Source organism: Saccopteryx leptura, chromosome 8 (genome assembly GCF_036850995.1).
Source record: "Saccopteryx leptura isolate mSacLep1 chromosome 8, mSacLep1_pri_phased_curated, whole genome shotgun sequence".
Lineage (NCBI taxonomy): Eukaryota > Metazoa > Chordata > Mammalia > Chiroptera > Emballonuridae > Saccopteryx > Saccopteryx leptura.
The window spans coordinates 56,803,059-56,823,355 of NC_089510.1; the positions used below are offsets into that span (position 1 = coordinate 56,803,059).

General features: G+C 38.6%; 1 protein-coding gene across 1 annotated transcript in view; it reads left to right on the plus strand.

Moving 5' to 3' along the window:
* PAK2 (p21 (RAC1) activated kinase 2) overlaps positions 1 to 20,297 on the plus strand; it is a 110,003-nt gene that overhangs the window by 79,645 nt on the left and 10,061 nt on the right. Inside the window, exons 12-13 of the mRNA XM_066348048.1 lie at positions 1,220 to 1,319; positions 2,878 to 3,074. Of these exons, the coding sequence (XP_066204145.1) occupies positions 1,220 to 1,319; positions 2,878 to 3,074 (297 nt within the window). The remainder of the gene's footprint in view (positions 1 to 1,219; positions 1,320 to 2,877; positions 3,075 to 20,297) is intronic.

Genomic DNA, 20,297 nt, shown 5'->3' on the forward strand with positions numbered 1-20,297 from the left:
TTTAAGCCAGCGACCTTTGGGCTCAAGCTAGCGACCATGGGGTTGTGTGTATGATCCCATGCACAAGCTAGAAACTCGTGCTCAAGCTAGTGAGCCCACGCTGGAGCTGGCAACCTCGGGGTTTCAAACCTGGGTCTTCTGCGTCCCAGTCTGACGCTCTATCCACTGCACCATCGTCCTGGTCAGGCCTTAATTTGTTTTTCTAATAGTTTTTGATAATTGATATAAAAACTGTTTTAGAAATTCCTTTCATTGGGATGTTTGTTTCTATTTGTTCAAGTATTTTTCTGGGAATTTGTTCTTTTCAGGAATCTTTTTAAATGCTTGGTAAATGTAGTGTATTAATTAATATACATACCTGCTTTTTCCTTGAACGAATAGTAAAATATTTTGAATGATGTACAGACTTTTTGTTGTTGTTCTACACTTAATGGTATACAGACTTTTTTGTTCTACTCTGATGGAGGTAAGAAATAAAAACAACTTTTTTCAAGTTTACAATTTATACACAGTTTATATTTTAAAATATAGGAACAAGCAGATTTTAAAAATCTAATCTTTTATTTAAGGAAGGGAGGAGAAGTTTTTTCTTACTTTGTACTGAGTGCTTTCTGAAACATTAGCATAAGAAGAAAGTTATTCCTTTAACATTGGCATCTAGGTTGTGGATAGAACTTTATGTAAAATCCACCGTAGAAGAAATGAAGTAAAAATCTTACATCACATTGAAGAACAGCTAGAGAGAACCAGACCACACAGGATCTTACCCCCTTTTCATTGCACATTGATTAGACTTGAATATCTGAAATTCATAGGAAAATAATCACAAGTTTATCCTTCACCATTGATGTGATTTCTAAAGAGCCTTGTGTATGTTACCAAGTGGTTTATATCTTTAGGCACTTAAACTTCAAAAGATCTACAAATCATACAGACCCACCCATCATTTTATAAATGAAAATATTGAAGACTGAATGATAGGACTAGCTAAAGCATCATTTAATAATTATCTCTGGGTAAGACCAGAGGGTGGGAGACTGGGCTCTAATTAAGGTGTCTTATTTTTATAACTTTGCACGTGAAATGATGTTTTTTCTAAAGTATTGAAGTGTCTTTTGTGGATACTAGATGCAATGCTCAGGGCATTAAGTACTGTATGTGAACCTCCTTTAGACTTTTCAGAGACTGTTTCATTGATTGGTTTTATTCTTCTGTTCAGTGTTTACAGGCATTGGAGTTTTTACATGCTAACCAAGTGATCCACAGAGACATCAAAAGTGACAATGTGCTTTTGGGGATGGAAGGATCAGTTAAACTTAGTGAGTAACAAATGAACAAATAATATTTACTTGTCATTATCATGTTCTGTCTTTTCTTTAAGTAAAAACCTCTTTTGCTATTAATATATGGAGAGGAAAGGATAATAATGGTAGAGTATGGACTCTCAACTGGACAGCTTGTATTTAAATAGCAGATCTGCTATACGTGCTGAATAATTTTAGGTGAGTTATTTAATCCGTTTGTTTCTTTTCTCATATACAACAGAATAGGTTTAACAGTTGAAAGGAGGAAAATATTCAAGATTCTTATATCCTGACTTTTCCACTAAATTAAGAGTACGTACTAAACTAGGCATTGTGCTTCTCAGTTACTAGAAAGCCCGGCTGTCATACGAAATGACCGCTGTTCTAGATATTATAAATTGTAATTAAAATGATTTGTGCAAAGGTGTCTGCTAATTCAAACTGAATTACCCAGGGCAGGCGGCGAGGACGCCCCTTTGCTTAGTGCCCCACGGGGTTTCCCCATTCTACTTGCTTAATTGCTTAAAGTAGAGTGCAATGAAGGAAACCACTGGCGGTACATTTCTTAAGAGCCACCGCTAGCTCAATAAATAAAGGTGATTTAAATGTTTTAATCCTTTTTGCGTTTCGGTCAGCATTACTCTGTCGTTTTTTTTGCATTTCTCTCCTGCCTTTGTTGAAGGGACTCATTTTGTCGAGACAGGCTTTTTTGTCTTGCATCTGAGTCAAGCCTTGTTTCTCTATGCTCATCGATCTCATTTTGCCGAGAAAGACGCATTTGCTCTGTGGCTGAAACAAGCCTTGTCTTTCTCCGCTCAGTGGTTTCTTTTTGTCAAGAAAGCCGTTTTTGTGCAGCTTTAGCTCCTTTTCTCTCCTCTTCAGTGCTGTATTTTCTAGGAGGCATTCTTAAAAGAAATTACGTTAAGACGTAGTTTTTATGTAAAACAGATGATTGCCAATGCAAACAAATGTTCACCTTCCCCCTGACCCGCTCAATTTGCGTTCAGCCGTGGCAACTTCACCCCATTGGCTAGTACAGTTACGCAAGCAACCAATAAGCTATCGGCGACAGACACTTAAGCCGCATATAATAAAGATGAGATGGTTGGAGTAATGCTGGTGAGCAGCTTGTAGGGTCCATTTTCAGTTAAATATGCTCTTTTCTATGCTAAGTCTGATGTTTGGTAATTAGCTCTGTTTATTTTCTTCTGAAGTAGTTACCATTTCCTGACCTTTGCCTGATTTACAGCATTTAGTTTTGATGTTCACTTTTGGTGACTTTTTCTTTTAGACCTTTTTCAATTCTATTAAAATCTTTAGGATGGAATTAATTATTTAGACTAAAAGACCCGATAACTGCTCTCTGCTTGTGGGAAGTAAAAGCAAAAACATGAGAGTATGTACCATTAGAATATTTGTAAACACATTGTGGCTGACTTTGTTAATACTGTCTTAGAGAATAAGTGGCTGAGTAGTCAAATGTAATTAATTAAGTCATCTAACGTGAACTGCTCGATAAAATCTTCCATGGACACCATTAACTCTAGATGTTTTGTTTTGTTTTGTTTTATAGCTGACTTTGGTTTCTGTGCTCAGATCACCCCTGAGCAGAGCAAGCGAAGCACCATGGTAGGCACGCCATACTGGATGGCACCAGAGGTGGTTACACGGAAAGCTTACGGCCCTAAAGTGGACATATGGTCTCTGGGCATCATGGCTATTGAGATGGTAGAAGGAGAGCCTCCATACCTCAATGAAAATCCCTTGAGGGTAAGACAAACACTAGCCTTATTTTAAGAAAATTACTTTTCTTTAAAACATTAGATCATACCTGCTATGGCAGGCCCTAGCCAAGAATTTCAGATGCATTGATAAAGCCTGGTCGTTTCTCTCATTCGGCAGAAAATCTTTTGGTTCTTGGTTGAGTTGAATGTGTTAGGTAAAGAGTTTGTTGATTTTTAGTAAGTTGAATGGTTTCTAATTTTGCACATAAGAATTTCCTCATTTTTCAACAGAGTTAAGGGTCCCTAGATATACCCTTCAGGTTATCAACTTTGAACCTTGGCCTCTGGTACCCCTAGGTACAGAGAAGAGGAAAGCAAGATCACATCTGTGAGAAAGCTGTGTAGATGGCAATGTTAAAGCCTGTATTCAAACAAAAGAGTGAGGGTCCTGATATACAGATGAGGTCAGTAGACTTTAAACAATTAAATATTCAGCAGCTGAGGGTGGAGAGTTTTGGGGTCTCTTTCGTCCTCCCTTGTGTCCTCTCACCTCTCCTTTTCTCCCTCCCTCCCTCCCTCCCTCCCTCCCTCCATTCTTTTCTGCCTTTTGTTTCTTTACCTTTTTTCTTCTACTTTTAAATTACCATATATGGCTCAGTATCACACCACTTCACACCTACAAGAATGACTGTAATAAAAAAGATGGACAATAATAACTATTGGTGAGAATGTGGAGAAATTGGAACCTTCGTACATTGCTAGTGGAAAGGTAAAAGGGTGTGTGTAGCACTTTGAAAAACAATTTGACAGTTCCTCTAAAAATTAACATTGAGTTAACATATAACCTAGCAATTCAGTGCTAGGTATATACCCAAGAGAATTAAAAGCATATATCCACAAAATACCTTGTACACAAATGTTGATAGCAGCATATTATTCATAATAGCTAAAAAGTAGAAACAACCTAAATTTTTATCAGCTGATGAATAGATGAGCAAAAAGTGATGTGTCCATAAAAATATAATGGAATATTTTTAGCCATAATAAAAGGAATGGAGTATAGATACCTATAACATTGAATCTTTTTTTTCTTTTTTGACAGAGACAGAGAGAGGGACAGATAGGGACAGACAGACAGGAAGGGAGAGAGATGAAAAGCATCAATTCTTTGTTGTGTCACCTTAGTTGTTAATTGATTGCTTTCTCATATGTGCCTTGACCGGGGACTACTGCAGAGCTAGTGACCCCTTGCTCAAGCCAGCGACCTTGGGCTTCAAGGCAGCGACCATGGGGTCGTGTCTATGATCCCACGCTCAAGCCAGTGACCTCGAGGTCTTGAACCTGGGTCCTCTGTGTCCCAATCCGTCGCTTTATTTACTGCACCACCACCTGGGCAGGCTAACATTGAATCTTAAAAACATTATGCGCCTGACCAGGCAGTGGCGCAGTGGATAGAGCGTCGGACTGGGATGAGGAAGGACCGAGGTTCGAGACTCCCGAGGTCACCAGCTTGAGTGTGAGTTCAGCTGCTTTGAGCAAAGCTCACCAGCTTGGACCCAAGGTCACTGGCTCAAGCAAGGGTTACTCGGTCTGCTGAAGGCCAATGGTCAAGGCACATATGAGAAAGCAATCAATGAACAACTAAGGTGTCGCAACAAAAAACTGATGATTGATGCTTCTCATCTCTCTCAGTTCCTGTCTGTCTGTCCCTATCTATCCCTCTCTCTGACTCTCTCTCTGTCTCTGTAAAAAAAAAAAAAAAAAAAAGTTTAAAAAAGCATTATGCTAAGTGAAAGAAGTCAAACACAAAAAATTACATATTGTATGAGTCTATTTACATTTGGTTCTTATTGGCGGTAGTTAGCTTCTGTAAAGCCCCGGACACTGAGTTAATGAATGCTGAACCATTGCTTTTAGGGGAGGGGTGTACAGAGTTTGGTTCTTAAAAATCTCTGGTCACAATACTTTTGTCATCTGATTGATACACAGCCTTGTTTTATATGTGTTTCTGTTCAGAGACACTCTGTTTCACATGTATTGTTAATTGAATAACATTGAATTCGAGGCCAGCCTCACTATAACTCATGCCTGAGTGAAGCGTATCAAACACATCACAGACTTCTTGCACTTAGGGACACTAGAGATAGCTCTTCAGTATTATGCATTTCACCTCTCTGCACATGTCCACAAATGACCACAAAAGCAACGAAAGTATTGATTTTGGAGATAAAATTTCAGTGAGTAGGTAAATTTGCATATGTGGAATCTGTACATAATAAGGATTGATTGCATGTATTTCATAGATTTCTGTAGAAATAAGAGATTAATGGTGTTCAGGGACTAAGGAGAGGAGGGAATGGAGAGTGACTATTAATTCACATGGATATTCTTTTTTTTTTTTCTTTTAAATTTATTGATTTTAGCGAGAGAGGAAGGGAGAGAGGCAGGAACATATCAATCTGTTCCTGTATGTGCCCTGACCAGGGATGGAACTGGCAACCTCTGTGCTTCCAGGCAATGCTCTAACCCAGGGGTCCTCAAACTACGGGCCCTCAGGCCGCATGTGGCCCCCTGAGGCCATTTATCCGACCCCCGCCGCACTTCCGGAAGGGGCACCTCTTTCATTGGTGGTCAGTGAGAGGAGCACATTGACCATCTCATTAGCCAAAAGCAGGCCCATAGTTCCCATTGAAATACTGGTCAGTTTGTTGATTTAAATTTACTTGTTCTGTATTTTAAATATTGTATTTGTTCCCATTTTGTTTTTTTACTTTAAAATAAGATATGTGCAGTGTGCATAGGGATTTGTTCATAGTTTTTTTTATAGTTCGGCCCTCCAACGGTCTGAGGAACAGTGAACTGGCCCCCTGTGTAAAAAGTTTGGGGATCCCTGCTCTAACCAATTGAGCTATTCGTCCAGGGCGCACATGGATATTCTTTATGGAAGGATAAAAATGTTCCCAAATTAGAAGTGGTAATGGTTATATAACCTTGTAAATATACTAAAACATTGAATTATATACTTTAAAAGGGTGATTTTAAATTGCTTTGTGACTACAAAATTATTGCCAGAAATTAAAAAAATTTTAATCCAAGTATGTTGGATATGCTATAAAATGGGCTCCAGAGGCCAAGGTAATGGGTATGTGTAGGAAGCACCCTATGTGGATGGCATGGATTTTAATTCTATTTTCCTGAATGCTTTTCATTTTCTTGCAAAGATTCCAGTTCAAGTAAACAGTTAAAGTATTCTTTTTTTTCCTCTTCATTCTGTCAGCAATTGGTATTATTGCTCTCTAATTTTTTAAAATAAATTTTTATTAATTTTAATGGGGTGACATTAATAAATCAGGGTACATATGTTCAAAGAAAACATATCTTGTCATTCAATTATGTTGCATACCTGTCACCCAAAGTCAGATTGTCCTCTGTCACCTTCTATCTGGCTTTCTTTGTGCCCCTCCTCTCCCCCCCCCCCCCCAACCACCACACTCTTGTCCATGTCTCTTAGTCTCGTTTTTATGTCTCACCTATGTATGGAATCATGCAGTTCTTAGTTTTTTCTGATTTACTTATTTCACTCTGTATAATGTTATCAAGATCCCACCATTTTGTTGTAAATGATCTGATGTCATCATTTCTTATGGCTGAGTAGTGTTCCATAGTATATATGTACCACATCTTTATCCAGTCATCTATTGATGGGCTTTTTGGTTGTTTCCATGTCTTGGCCACTGTGAACAGTGCTGCAATGAACATGGGGCTGCATGTGTCTTTACGTACCAATGTTTTTGAGTTTTGGGGGTATATACCCAGTAGAGGGGATTGCTGGATCATATGGTAGTTCTATTTTTAGTTTCTTGAGGAACAACCATACTTTCTTCCATAATGGTTGTATTACTTTACATTTCCACCAACAGTGAATAAGGGTTCCTTTTTCTCCACAGCCTCTCTAACACTTGTTATTACCTGTCTTGTTGATAATAGCTAATCTAACAGGTTTGATTTTGAGGTGGCATCTCATTGTAGTTTTGATTTGCATTTCTCTAATATGAAGATGAGCATCTTTTCATATATCTGTTGGCCATTTGTATTTCTTCCTGGGAGAAGTGTCTGTTCATGTCCTCTTCCTATTTTTTTATTGGATTGTTTGTTTGTTGTTGAGTTTTATGAGTTCTTTGTATATTTTGAATATTGGGCCCTTATCTGAGCTGTTGCTTGAAAATATCATCTCCCATTTAGTTGGCTGTCTTTATTTTGTTTTCGGTTTCTTTTGCTGTGCAAAAACTTCTTAGTCTGATATAGTCCCATTCATTTATTTTTGCCTTCACTTCTCTTGCCTTTGGAGTCAAATTCACAAAATGCTCTTTAAAACCAAGGTCCATGAGTTTAGTACCTATGTTTTCTTCTATGTACTTTATTGTTTTAGGTCTTATATTTAGGTCTTTGATCCATTTTGAATTAATTTTAGTACAAGGGGACAAACTGTAGTCCAGTTTCATTATTTTGCATGTGGCTTTCCAGTTTTCCCAGCACCATTTGTTGAAGAAGCTTTCTTTTCTCCATTGTGTGTTGTTGGCCCCTTTATTGAAAATTATTTGACCATATATATGTGGTTTTATTTCTGGACTTTCTATTCTGTTCCATTGGTCTGAGTGTCTATTTTTCTGCTAATACCATGCTGTTTTGATTGTTGTAGCCCTATACTATAGTTTGAAGTTAGGTATTGTAATGCCCCCAGCTTCATTCTTTTTCCTTAGGATTGTTTTGGCTATTTGGGGTTTTTTATAGTTCCATATAAATCTAGATGATTTTTTGTTCCATTTCTTTAAAAAATGTCATTGGAATTTTGATGAGAATTGCATTAAATTTGTATATTGCTTTGGGTAATATGGTCATTTTGATTATATATATTCTTCCTATCCAAGAACAGGGAATATTTTTTCATTTCATTGTATCTTTTGTGATTTCTCTAACAATGCTTTGTAGTTTTCGTTATATAGGTCCTTTACATTCTTTGTTATGTTTATTCCTAGGCACTTTATTTTTTTTGTTGCAACTGTGAAGGGGATTATTTTTTTGAGTTTGTTTTCTAATGTTTCATTGTTGGCATATAGAAAGGCTGTGGACTTTTGTCTATTAATTTTGTATCCTGCGACCTTACTGTACTGGTTTATTTCTAGTAATCTTTTTGTGGAGTCTTTGGGGTTTTCGATGTTTAGGATCATATCATCTGCAAAAAGTGAAACCTTTACTTCTTCTTTTCCGATATGGATGCCTTTTATTTCTTTATCTTGTCTGATTGCTCAGGCTAGAACTTCTAGCACCACGTTAAGTAAGAGTGGAGAGAGTGTACAACCCTGTCTTGTTCCTGATTGAAAGGGGAAAGTCCTCAGTTTTATGCCACTTAATATGATGTTAGCTGATGGTTTATTATAAATGGCTTTTATCATGTTGAGATATTTTCCTTCCATACCCATTTTGTTGAGTGTCTTAAACATAAAATTGTGTTGTATTTTATCGAAAGCCTTTTCTGCATCTATTGATAAGATCATGTGGTTCTTGTTCTTTGTTTTGTTGATATGGTGTATTGCTTTAACCGTTTTACATATGTTGAACCATCCTTGAGATTCTGAGATGAATCCCACTTGATCATGATGTATTATTTTTTTAATATGTTGTTGTATTCAATTTGCTAGTATTTTGTTTAGTATTTTAGCATCTGTATTCATTAGACATATTGATCTGTAGTTTTCTTTTTTTGTGCCGTCCTTGCCAGGTTTCGGTATGAGGGTTATGTTGGCCTCATAAAATGTGTTTGGAAGTATTGCTTCTTCTTCAATTTTTTAGAAGACTTTGAGTAGAATAGGAACCAAGTCTTCTTTGAATGTTTAATAGAATTCACTAAGTATAGCTGTCTGGGCCTGGACTTTTATTTTGGGGGAGGTTTTCAATAGTTTTTTCTTTTCCTCCCTGCTTATTGGTCTGTTGAGGCTTTCTGCTGCTTCATGACTCAGTCTAGGAAGGTTGTATTGTTCTAGGAATTTATCCATTTCTTCTAGATCAGCAGTTCTCAACCTGTGGGTCGCGACCCCGGCGGGGGTCAAACGACCAAAACACAGGGGATGTATTGTATAATAAATATGTATTTTCCGATGACTTTAGGCGACCCCTGTGTTTTGGTTGTTCGACCCCCGCCAGGGTCGCGACCCACAGGTTGAGAACAGCTGTTCTAGATTGTTGAATTTGGTGGCATATAGTTTTTCATAGTATTCTACAATGATTCTTTGTATATCTTTGATATCTGTGGTGATTTCTCCTCTTTTATTTTGGATTTTGTTTATATGAGTCCTCTTTTTTCCTTGGTGAGTCTTGCAAGGGTTTGTCAATTTTGTTGATCTTTTCAAAGAACTAGCTCCTTGTTTTATTAATTTTTTCTATAGTATTTCTGTTCTCTATTTCATTTATTTCTGCTCTGATTTTTATTATTTCCTTTCTTCGGCTGGTTTTGGGTTGTCTTTGTTCTTTTTTTGCTACTTCCTTAAGGTGTGAAGTTAAGTGGTTTACCTGGGCTCTCTCTTGTTTGTTCATACAGTCCTGAAGTGATATGAACTTACCTCTTATCACTGCTTTGCTGCATCCCAGGGATTTCTGATATGTCATATTGTCATTTTCATTTGTCATCTTTTCATCTCTGTACTTATTTTTTCTTTGACCCACTCATTTTTTAAAAGTATGTTGTTTAGTTTCCACATTTTTGTGGGGTTTTTTACCTCTTTTTTGCAGTTGAATTCTAGTTTCAAGGCTTTATGATCAGAAAATATGCTTGGTACAATTTCAACTTTTCTGAATTTGCTGATGTTATTTTTGTGGCCCAACATATAGTCAATTCTTAGAATTTTCCATGTACACTAGAGAAAAATGTGTACTCTGTCACTTTGGGATGAAATGTCCTGTAGATGCCTATCATATCCAATTGCTCTAGTGTTTCGTTTAAGGCCAATATTTCTTTATTGATTTTCTGTTTGGATGAATGATCTAGAGCCGTCAGCAGCATATTGAGGTCTCCAAGTATGATTGTATTTTTGTCAGTTTTTGTTTTTAGGTCAGTCAGTAGCTGTCTTATACATTTTGGTGCTCCTTGGTTTCGTGCATATATATTAAGGATTGTTATGTCTTCTTGATTCAGTGTCCCCTTAATCATTATGAAATGACCATTTTTGTCTCTGATTACTTTTGCTGTCTTGTAGTCAGCATCGTTAGATACGAGTATTGCAACACCTGCTTTTTTTTTTAATGTTATTTGCTTGGAGTATTGTTTTCCAGCCTTTCACTTTGAATTTGTTTTTATCCTTGTTGCTTAGATGTGTTTCTTGTAGGCAGTGTACAGTTGGATTTTCTTTTTTAATCCATTCTGCTGCTACTCTGTGTCTTTTTATTGGCGAGTTTAATCCGTTTACATTTAGTGTAATTATTGACACTTGAGGGTTCCCTATTGCCATTTTATATATTGCTTTCTGTTAGTTTTGTATCTTGTTTGATTCTTCTCTTGTTTTTCGATCATTTGTTTTTGTTTGGTTGTAATTCATACTTCTTTCCTCCATTACTACCCTTTTAAAGTCATGTGCTTCTGTGGTGGTTTTTTCAGGGGTGGTTACCATTAAGTAATGAAAAGGGTACCTACCATGTTCATTGTAGTACACTATCTTATAAGTGCTTCTGTACTCCATCGTCCTTTGCCACTGTTAATCTTCGTCCTCTCCCCTTTTTTTGTTTTTGTTGTCACAGTTTAAATTTGGTTTATTGTGTTCTTGGTGGAGCTTTTACTTGTGGTTTTGTTTTGTTTTGTTCTTTGTATCTGGTTGGAAAACCCCCTTTAGTATTTCCTGAAGTGGGGGTTTTCTGATGATAAATTCCTTCATCTTTTCTGTATTCTGTGAATGTTTTTATTTTTCCGTCATATTTGAAGGATAGCTTTGATGGGTATAGTATTCTTGGCTGGAAGCTGGAAGTTTCTCTCTTTCAGAACTTTAAATATTGGGGTCCACTCTCTCTAGCTTGTAGAGTTTCTGCTGAGAAATCTGATGATAATCTAATAGGCCTACTTTATATGTTGTATTCTTCTTTTCCCTGGCTGCCTGTAGAATTTTTTCTTTGTTGTTTGTGCCAGTTTCATTATGATGTGCCTTGGAGTAGGTTTGTTGGGTTAGGATAACTTGGTGTTCTGTTTGCTTCTTGAATTCAAGGCTTTAGTTCTTTCCACAGGCTTGGGAAGTTCTCATCTATTATTTGTTTGAATATGTTCTTCATTCCATTTTCTCTCTCTTCTCATTCTGATATACCTATTATTCTTACGTTACTCTTTTTGATTGAGTCAGACAATTTCTGTAGGGCTTTCTCATTTTTTTAAATTCTTGAGTCTTTCTCTTCTTCTCTCTGTTGTGCCTCAAGTTGCCTGTCTTGTATGTCACTAATCCTCTCTTCTGTCTGGCCTGTTCTATTAGCTAAGCTTGTTATCTCATTTTTCAGTTCATGAATTGAGTTTTTCATCTCTGTTTGATTTGTTTTCGTAGTTTTAATTTCCTTGGTAATATATTCTTTGTGTTTGTTTAGTTGTTTTTTGAGCTCCCTAAATTGCCTTTCTGTGTTTTCTTGTATATCTCTAAGTATTTTTAGGATTTCTATTTTAAATTCTCTGTCATTTAACTCAAAGGTTTCCAATCTATTAAATTTTTTTTCTATAGATTTTTTCCTCATCTATCTGTGCTACATCTCTGTCTTTTGTATCCATGATACTCGATTTCCTTTTCCTTAGTGGCATCTGAGAGTGGTTTTGTTAATACCACTAATGAGAATTAATAAAGAATAAAAAGTAAAAATAAAAGACAATAAAAATAATTTAAAAATTATTATTTCTTTTTTTCCTTTTTTCTTTCCTTGAGAAAGTACCGTGAAAAACTGAGAATTATATTGTGCTAAATGGAACAAAAACTACCTATAACAGAGGGCCTGAGTTGGGGAGAAGTGATAAAGGGGCAGAAAGGTAGTAGGGACCCGCAAAATGCAAAAACAGAAAAAATTTGGATCAAGAATAAAATAATTTGCTTGTAAATGATGATATAGTGAGATATAGTGAAAGGGATAAGAGAGAAACAAAAAAAATACTATTGTATTAAGTGAAACAAAAACTACATAGAATGAGGTGCTGGGGTTTGGGGGAATGCTAATGAGTTAAAACGTGAAGTAAAAAGCACACAAAATGCCACAAAGAAAAAATTTGAATCCAAAATAAAATAATTTGTTTGTGAGTGAGGATCAAATGAGAGGAAAAGTAGAGGAGAAAAGAAGAAACTAAGAGAGGGAGAAAAAGGAAAAAGGAAAAAAAAAGGAGAGAGTTAAGGGTTTTGGAGTGTAACCCTCATAGAGAGAAAGAAGAAAGAAAAGAAAAAAAATGGGAAATGTAACACTTATGGGTAATGTAGTTTAAGATGAAGAGAAAAGAGTAAGACAAGCAGAGAATAAAAGGACCAAGGTGGAAGAAGAAAAAAATAAAGATAAGAAAATGAAAGAAACAAAAAAAAAGTGGAAAAAGTTATAAAGATGGTTAAAGACTGGATTTTTCTTGATTTTGAGAGGTTCTCTTCTTCCCTTTTCTTTCCTCTCCCTCTTCCTGGTTGGTGGCTCTGTACCCCAGGCTCTGCCCCTGTGGCACGCTTAGGTAGAGATTTGCAGTTGATGTGTCTCTATGGCAATGTCATATACTAGGCCTCCGTCTTCTTGGTAGTTGGGGCTTGTTAGCATTTGCAGGCTCCAACAGTGGGAGAGTCTATTTTTCCGGAGCCTCTCTCCTAGTCTCTCCTTCCTCAATTAGCAGCCTGATGATCCAGCTTTGAGGTTGCCGCTGCCACTGCCTGGAGATTAAGAGGCTCAAAGAGCTGGCAGATCCCCACTCTATCCCCACTCAGCGCAGGGCTCTGGGTAAGGCTCTGTCAATGAGAGCTGCCAGCATAATCAGGCGGGGCTGCGAGCCAATTGCTCTCAAGGTGTCTTTCTATGAGCCTCCAGGCGTGTCCAGTATGCCTCAGCACTCTGTGGGACCACTCTCCCCAGGCTTTTTGCACTTTGTAACCTGTTTTGGCTGGGAAGAAGATGCCCTAGTCGCTGGCTGCAGAACAGGATGTCTTAAAAGCTGCCAAGTCCCTCTTTTTAGTGCACAGCCCTGAGTATGAAAGCTCTGCCAATCAGAGCCACCAGTTTAAGCAGGTAGGGGGTGTGTTGACTTCTGTTCAGTTCCCCAGGTATATCTAGTTAAATTTGCCTTAGTGTTCCGTGGGATTGCTCTCTGCAGGCTTCTTCCTTGTTAAAAAGCCTACAGCCTAGCCTGTCTAACTTCTGCAGGGTTCTCTGAAGTTTGTTCTGTAGGAATGTGTTTTTCACCCTGTATTGGCTGACAGGAAGTTGCCCCCACCCCTGCGTGCAGAGTAAGAGGCACTAAAAAATATCACATCTCTTATCTTAGATCACTGATCTGAGAGAGACCTTGTCAACTAGAACTGCGTAAGCCAGTTGGGCGGTGAGCAGACTGTGGGTTAAGCTAATTTCAGCGATTGGATCCGCAGATCTGCTCCAGAGACAGTCTGCAAGCTTCCTGCACGCACCTCCCCCTAGCGTTTCCGTATTTTTTCTTCCCTGGATGTTAGCCTGAATGGCTGGTGAGGCGCCCTGCCCGCCCAGAGAAGTCCAGGCATAGGGAAGTTTGTTTTTGCGCACTCCCTGCGCACTGTTGCTGGGGGAGCAGGGACCACACCGAGACTCTGGTGGCAGCCCACACAGAGGCCTCTGACCCTGCACCCGGGCGCCAGGAGAAACCTCTCGCACACTGTCCACACTCCCTGACCAGGATATCGGGAGTAATGGTGGCCGCGCTCACCCGCCTTTGCCGGAGTCTGGCGCCGGCATTAGCTCGTGTGGACTGAGTCGCTGCGGACACACTCTTTCCTTGGCTTGAACGTCTGTGCCCAGCCAGGCTCCCTCCACGCCTCCAGCCCCCTCTCTCTCTCAGTTCCAAGTGAAAGCAGCCCTTGCTCAGGTTAGTGAGGAAAATGGAGTGTTCTGTTCTCTGTCTTATTTCCTTCAGGGTTGATTATATATTTAGCCAACTTTTTCCTCAATCCTACCTTCTTGTTCAGTGTGTGGGACTTCCAGACGCTCCAGGGATAGATTTTTCTGTCTCTGATTATAGAACTTGTTGAAATTTTTGGGAGAGTTATCAGGAGTGCTCCTCACAGTGCCATTTCTCTGACGTCACTCTCTAAAGTACTTTAACAGAGGTAATTAATTTTAGAATACTTTTCAGAACAGTTTTTAAAACCTTCTAATTTTATTGATTTGTTCAGTAAATATTGATTTAGGTATCTGCTCTGTGTAGACACCATTGAAAGCACTATCTAAAAGAACCACCAAAATTTCTGCCCTCATAGCAGGAGGAGAGAAACAATAAACAATAAGTAAGAATAATATGGAATATATTAAATGATGATGGACTCTCAAGTACTGAGACTGGTAGGCAGGAAGTCAGGAGTGTTCATTTTCAAAAGTGTGCTTTGGGGGGAGATCTTTACTGAATTGACATTGAACAGGGAAGGTAAGAGAATGACGATACTCAGTTATCTAAGGGAAGAACATTCTAATCAGAAGGTGCAGCACATGCAAAGGTCCTAAAATAGTAGTATTCCTGATGTATTCAGAGATTATTAAGGATTCTAGCGTAGTTAGCATTCAGTGAACACATAGCAGGGGAAGAAAAGGGTAGATAGTTAGGAAATGAGGCCAGACCATGTCATACTTTATGTCTTTGTAAGGATTCTGTTTTCTACATTGGCAAGATGGGGAAACTATTGGACATTTTTGAGTAGAGAAGTGAAATGATCTTATTTTTTTTTTCTTCTTCTTTTTCCAAGTGAGGGGAGGGGAGATAGAGACAGACTTCTGCATGATCCCCAACCAGGATCCACCCAGCAACCCCCATCTGGAGCTGATGCTCTGTCCATTTGGGGCCATGCTCACAACTGAGCAATTATTTTGTGCCTGAGGCAGAGTCTCTACCAGGCATCCTCAGCGCGCCAATCAAGCCGTGGCTGTGGGAGACGAGCAGAGAGAAAAAGGGGAGGTGGGAGGTAAAGGGGTGGAGAAGCAGATGGTAGCTTCTCCTTTGTGCTTTGACCAAGAATTGAACCCAGGACATCTGCACTCTACCACTGAGTCAACTGGCCAAGGCCATTACTTACATTTTTAACAGGATCACTCTGGCTGCTTCGTTGAAAAGAAAGGCTCAAGGGAGGCAAAGACAGAAGCAGAAAGACCAGTTAGGAGGCTGTTAATCCAGCCAGTTAGGAGGCTGTTAATCCAGGCAAGAAATGATGGTAGCTTAGTCTAGGATGGTATCAGTGGGGTTGGGAAAAGGTAGTTGGATTCTAGATGTATTTTAAAAGGAGAGCCTACATGAGTGAGTGGTAGAGAGGAAACCCTCCCCCCAAGAGTGGGGCCCAAATAACTAAATGAAGAAGTTGAATTTACCTTAACTGAAATGAGGAAGGGTGCAGGTAGAGTTGAGGGGAGGTTGGCAAGTGGGAGATCAGAAGATACCATCTTAACATGCTTTAAACTTGTTACCTTGAGATGCCTATTAAGACATCCAAGTGGATATGTTGAATAGCCTGTTGGATATGCAAGTCATCCAGGCTAGAGATAGAAAATCAAGACTTGATAAAGCTATGAGACTAGGTAGCATCACCAGGTCCAGTGAGCATAGCAGATAATAGAAGAGATTCAGTTTGCATCCCAAGGCATTCCATAGCTACAAATTGATGTGTCAGACCAGAAAAAGAGACTAAAAAGGAATGGCCAGAGAAGTAAATAAAACTAAATAAACATATGACCTGGAATCTACATCCAAAAACTGATAGAGATATCAGTTTGTCAGAAACTATGGTTAAATCAAGTAAGATGAGAAATGAAACTTAACCTTTGGATTTGGCAATGTGGATATTATTGGTGAGAACTTAGCAAACAGGAACTTCTGCTTCCTGTCAAGATGGGATAACGGACCAGATGAACCTCCTAGTGGAATATATGAACCAGTGGTTTTCTAGACACTGGAGATCAGACTGAAGAACAGTCATCTCTTAAAGTAGAAAAGGCATAAGGTGAGCCTTATAATTGCACCAGTTTAGTGTCTTAAGAGAGTTTCCAGACCATATATGGGGAGGGAGAATCTAGGTGGGGCATAGGAATTCCTTGAGTTGAGGTTATGGAGGTGAGAGTCTTAGTTGACCAAGGCAGCTTGACTTCACAAGACAGAGTATAGGAGAGAGGAAACCTTCTCAGAGACAAGACTCAAGATTTTCGGGAAGTCCCCACTGAACATTCACCTGAGATTGGCACACCTGTGTGAAGAATGTACTGAGGGCTGAAGATTGGAGAGAATGGTGCCTGGTGCCACAGGGCTGGGAATGCTGTCAGCTGGAATGGAAAACCTTCTAATTGGATGTGGAGTAGGACTCAAGAGTCTTGACTCAGTGATAGGAAATAATTACTCCTAGACTACATGCTACTGTAGTCTAACAAATCTTAGTCTAACAAATTTGTTAGGTCCCACTTAACAAATCTTAAAAATAGGACCCAAAGGGAACGATTCCAAAGTTCCAAAGCAACTATGTCTCAGAACAAAGCTCAGGAGTATTTGTCAGCATACAGATATTCAGCACCTAAATATCCAATCAAAGTTTACCAGGCGGGAAAAAAGAGTAGGAAAATTGCTACCCATACTGAGGAGAAAAACTGACCCAGAACTGATACAGATAAAATTAGCACACAGGGCATTAACACAGTTTTTATGACTGCATTTCAGATGTTAAGTAGAGATATTTGGAAGGTCCATTTTTTAAAAATACTAAATTTACAGATAACAAACTAATGTTTGAAATGGATTAATTCAAAATTAATTTCAAAAATGTTTGAAATTGGATTAATTGCAGATTATACATTTCAGAGAAGATGATCGATGATAATTATATCTATAATAATTATCAGAGATATAATAATAGAAACTATCCAAAGGAAGAATGAACAAAATGAATTTATTTATTTATTTATTTATTTTTAGTGAGAGACAGAAAGGAAGGGAGAGAGAGGAGAAGCATCAACTGTGGCACCTTAGTTGTTCATTGATTGCTTTCTCATACATGCCTTGACGGGGGGCAGGGGGGTGGCGCTCCAGCCAAGTCAGTGACCTTGGAATCATCTTTATGATCCCACACTCAAGCTGGTGACCCTGTGCTCAAGCCAGATGAGCCCGACACTCAAGCTGGCAACTTCAGGGTTTCGAACCTGGGCCCTCAGTATCCTAGGCCAATGCTCTATCCACTGTGCCGCCGCCTGGTCAGGCAGAAATGAATTTTATTTTTTTATTCAGTGAGAGGAGAAGCAGAAGACAGACTTCCATATGCGCCCCAACCAGGTTCCACCCGGCAAGCCCACTAGGGAACGATGCTTTGCCCATCTGGGGCGGTGCTCCATTGCTCAGCATCTGAACTCTTGGCAACTGAGGCAGAGGCCATGGAGGCATGTTAAGTGCCCAGGGCCAACTCTCTGCAATCTAGCCATGGCTGCAGGAGGGGGGGGGGGGGAGAGAGAGAGAGAGAGAGAAGCAAGAAGCAGACGATTGGAGAAGCAGATGATTGCTTCTCCTGTGTGCCCTGGCTGGGAATCAAACCCAGGATGTCCACACACCAGGCCAGCATTCTACCACCAAGCCAACCGGCCAGGGCCAGGAATGAAATTTTTAAAAAATGAAATAGCATAAGTGAACTGTGAGACAAAGTGTTCTAATATATGTATAATGAAGTTTTGAAAGAAAAAAATTAGTCAATTGAGAATTCTACAGACAACATACGTTTTAAAACTAAGGTGAAATATTTTATCAAACATACAAACATTGAATTTATCACCAGCAGAACTACACTACAAGAAGTATTAAAGAAAGCTGAAGCAGAAAGAAATTGTAGTATTGGCTTCATACAAAAAAATTAAGAACACTAGAAATAGTAACTCAATTGGTAAATATATAAGATTTTCTTATATAAATACCTTTAAAAGATAAAACTTTAAAAATAATACTAATGGTGAGGAAAAGAACATACATGAAATGTAAAATGACAAATGCATAAGGCGGAGGGGAAGAATCATAAAATTATAGTGTGTGTGAAATGGCATTGTGATAATTAAAAGGTGTGTGCTATATCAACCCTTAAACATTAAAATAACTAAAGAAAGGGTTATGGCTACTAAACCTCAGCTAAAAAGATAAAAAGGAATTAGAAATAAAAGTGCTGCTCCCCCACCAGCAGGAGTAGCCAAGGTGTTGTGCTGGGACTCCCTACACTCCTGATAACCTGGGGGGGGGGGGGCAGGGTGCTGTCAGGATGCTGCTCACTGGCCCTGATCTGCTCCCGGTGTATAAACTCAGAGAAAGATGGGTAAGAACATAAAATGGTACTATAACAATGAAAATCAGCATTTTTGTACAGGAAGCTTTGGGAGATGATGTTTACTGTATGTAGTCTGCCTGAAATTGGGACAAAATTGAACAAACAAAAAGAGTTTGGTGCTTTGGAAAGTGTCAAAGCTGGTCATAACTCTTTCCTATTAGGAGAAGTAACTGAAATTAATGAAGCTTTTGCAGAAAATCCAGGACTTGTCAACAAGTCTTGTTATGAAGATGGTTGGCAGATTAAGATGACACTGAGTACCTCTGACCTAGATAATTAGTGAAGAAATATGTGAGAAATCACATAAAATCTATTGAAGAGTCAAAATGGAACCCCCTTAAATAAAGTATATGAAACAGGCCCTGGCCGGGTAGCTCAGTTGGTTAGAGCATCGTCCCATATGTCAAGGTTGCAGGTTCAGTCCCCAGTCAGGGCATATACAAGAGTCAACCAGTGAATGCATAAATAGGTAGAACAACAAATCAATCTCTCTCTGTCTCTCTCAAATGAATACATTTTTTTAAATAGCAACTTTTAGTAATACCAATGGAAAAAGAAACTATAACAGTGCTACTGGAAGAAAATATCTCTTAACTTTCTAATAATTGCAGATAAACATAATATGCATCTTTTCCACAGCATCCTATGATTTTTAGGCAAGGCTACAGTTATAATATTCAGAATTTATGAAATTATCTGTGGTAAAATCTAGTTATAAAAATTATGTAATTCAAGTATAACATTATCTTAAGCTTTATATAATACTGTAACTTGCTTATATCTGTCTCTAGATTTGGATCAAAATACTTAATGATCTTTTCCATTGTAGATGACTGGCAGTGAGGAGAGCTTTTGTTAGTTGTTAGTTATCAGATGATGAACAGTACTATCTTATTTGGCAATATACAGCATTTGCTGGTGCTATTTTTATACAGTGAAGCAGCAGCTTCACAGGAAAACAAGAAAGTTTAATAATAAGACATTCACTTTCTTTATTAAAAATAATAACATTGAGTTAAAGAATAAAGCCCACACTGATGGAGGGGGCATGTCAAAGGGGCACAGAAGCCAAACTGAACTCTAGAATAGTCAGGGTGCACCAATTTGAGCAACAAAGTAGTATGGTATTTTTTTTAATTTATTTATTTATTTTTTTTAATTTTTGAATTATTTTTACTTATTTATTCATTTTAGAGAAGTGAGACAGAGAGAGAGAGAGACAGAGAGAGAAGGTGGGGAGGAGCAGGAAGCATCAACTCAAATGTGCCTTGACTGGGCAAGCCCAGGGTTTTGAACCGGCGACCTCAGTGTTCTAGGTTGACACGTTATCCACTGCGCCACCACAGGTCAGGCCAGTAGTATGGTATTATAACTGAAAGTGTAATATTTAAGAGTTCATACTGATATAAAATGATGAATAAATAAGTAAGTGGGGCAGAAGAGACAGATCGCACATGTAGAAGAATTCCAAATAGTTTATGTAAAAGTTCCACCCTGAAGGAGATGGAGCATAACTCTCACTCCTTATGTAGGCTGCACATAGTGACTCCAAAGAGCACAATATGAAAAGTGGAGAAAAAGTAACTTTACTTTTTTTAAAGCCTGACACACAACCTCAGCTAGCTGATAAGGTGAACAAGAACAGCCCTAAATCATGTTGATAGTATGTACCTTTGATATGACGCAGTGAAAATGGCACTCTAACTCTGCAGTCTCTCTCC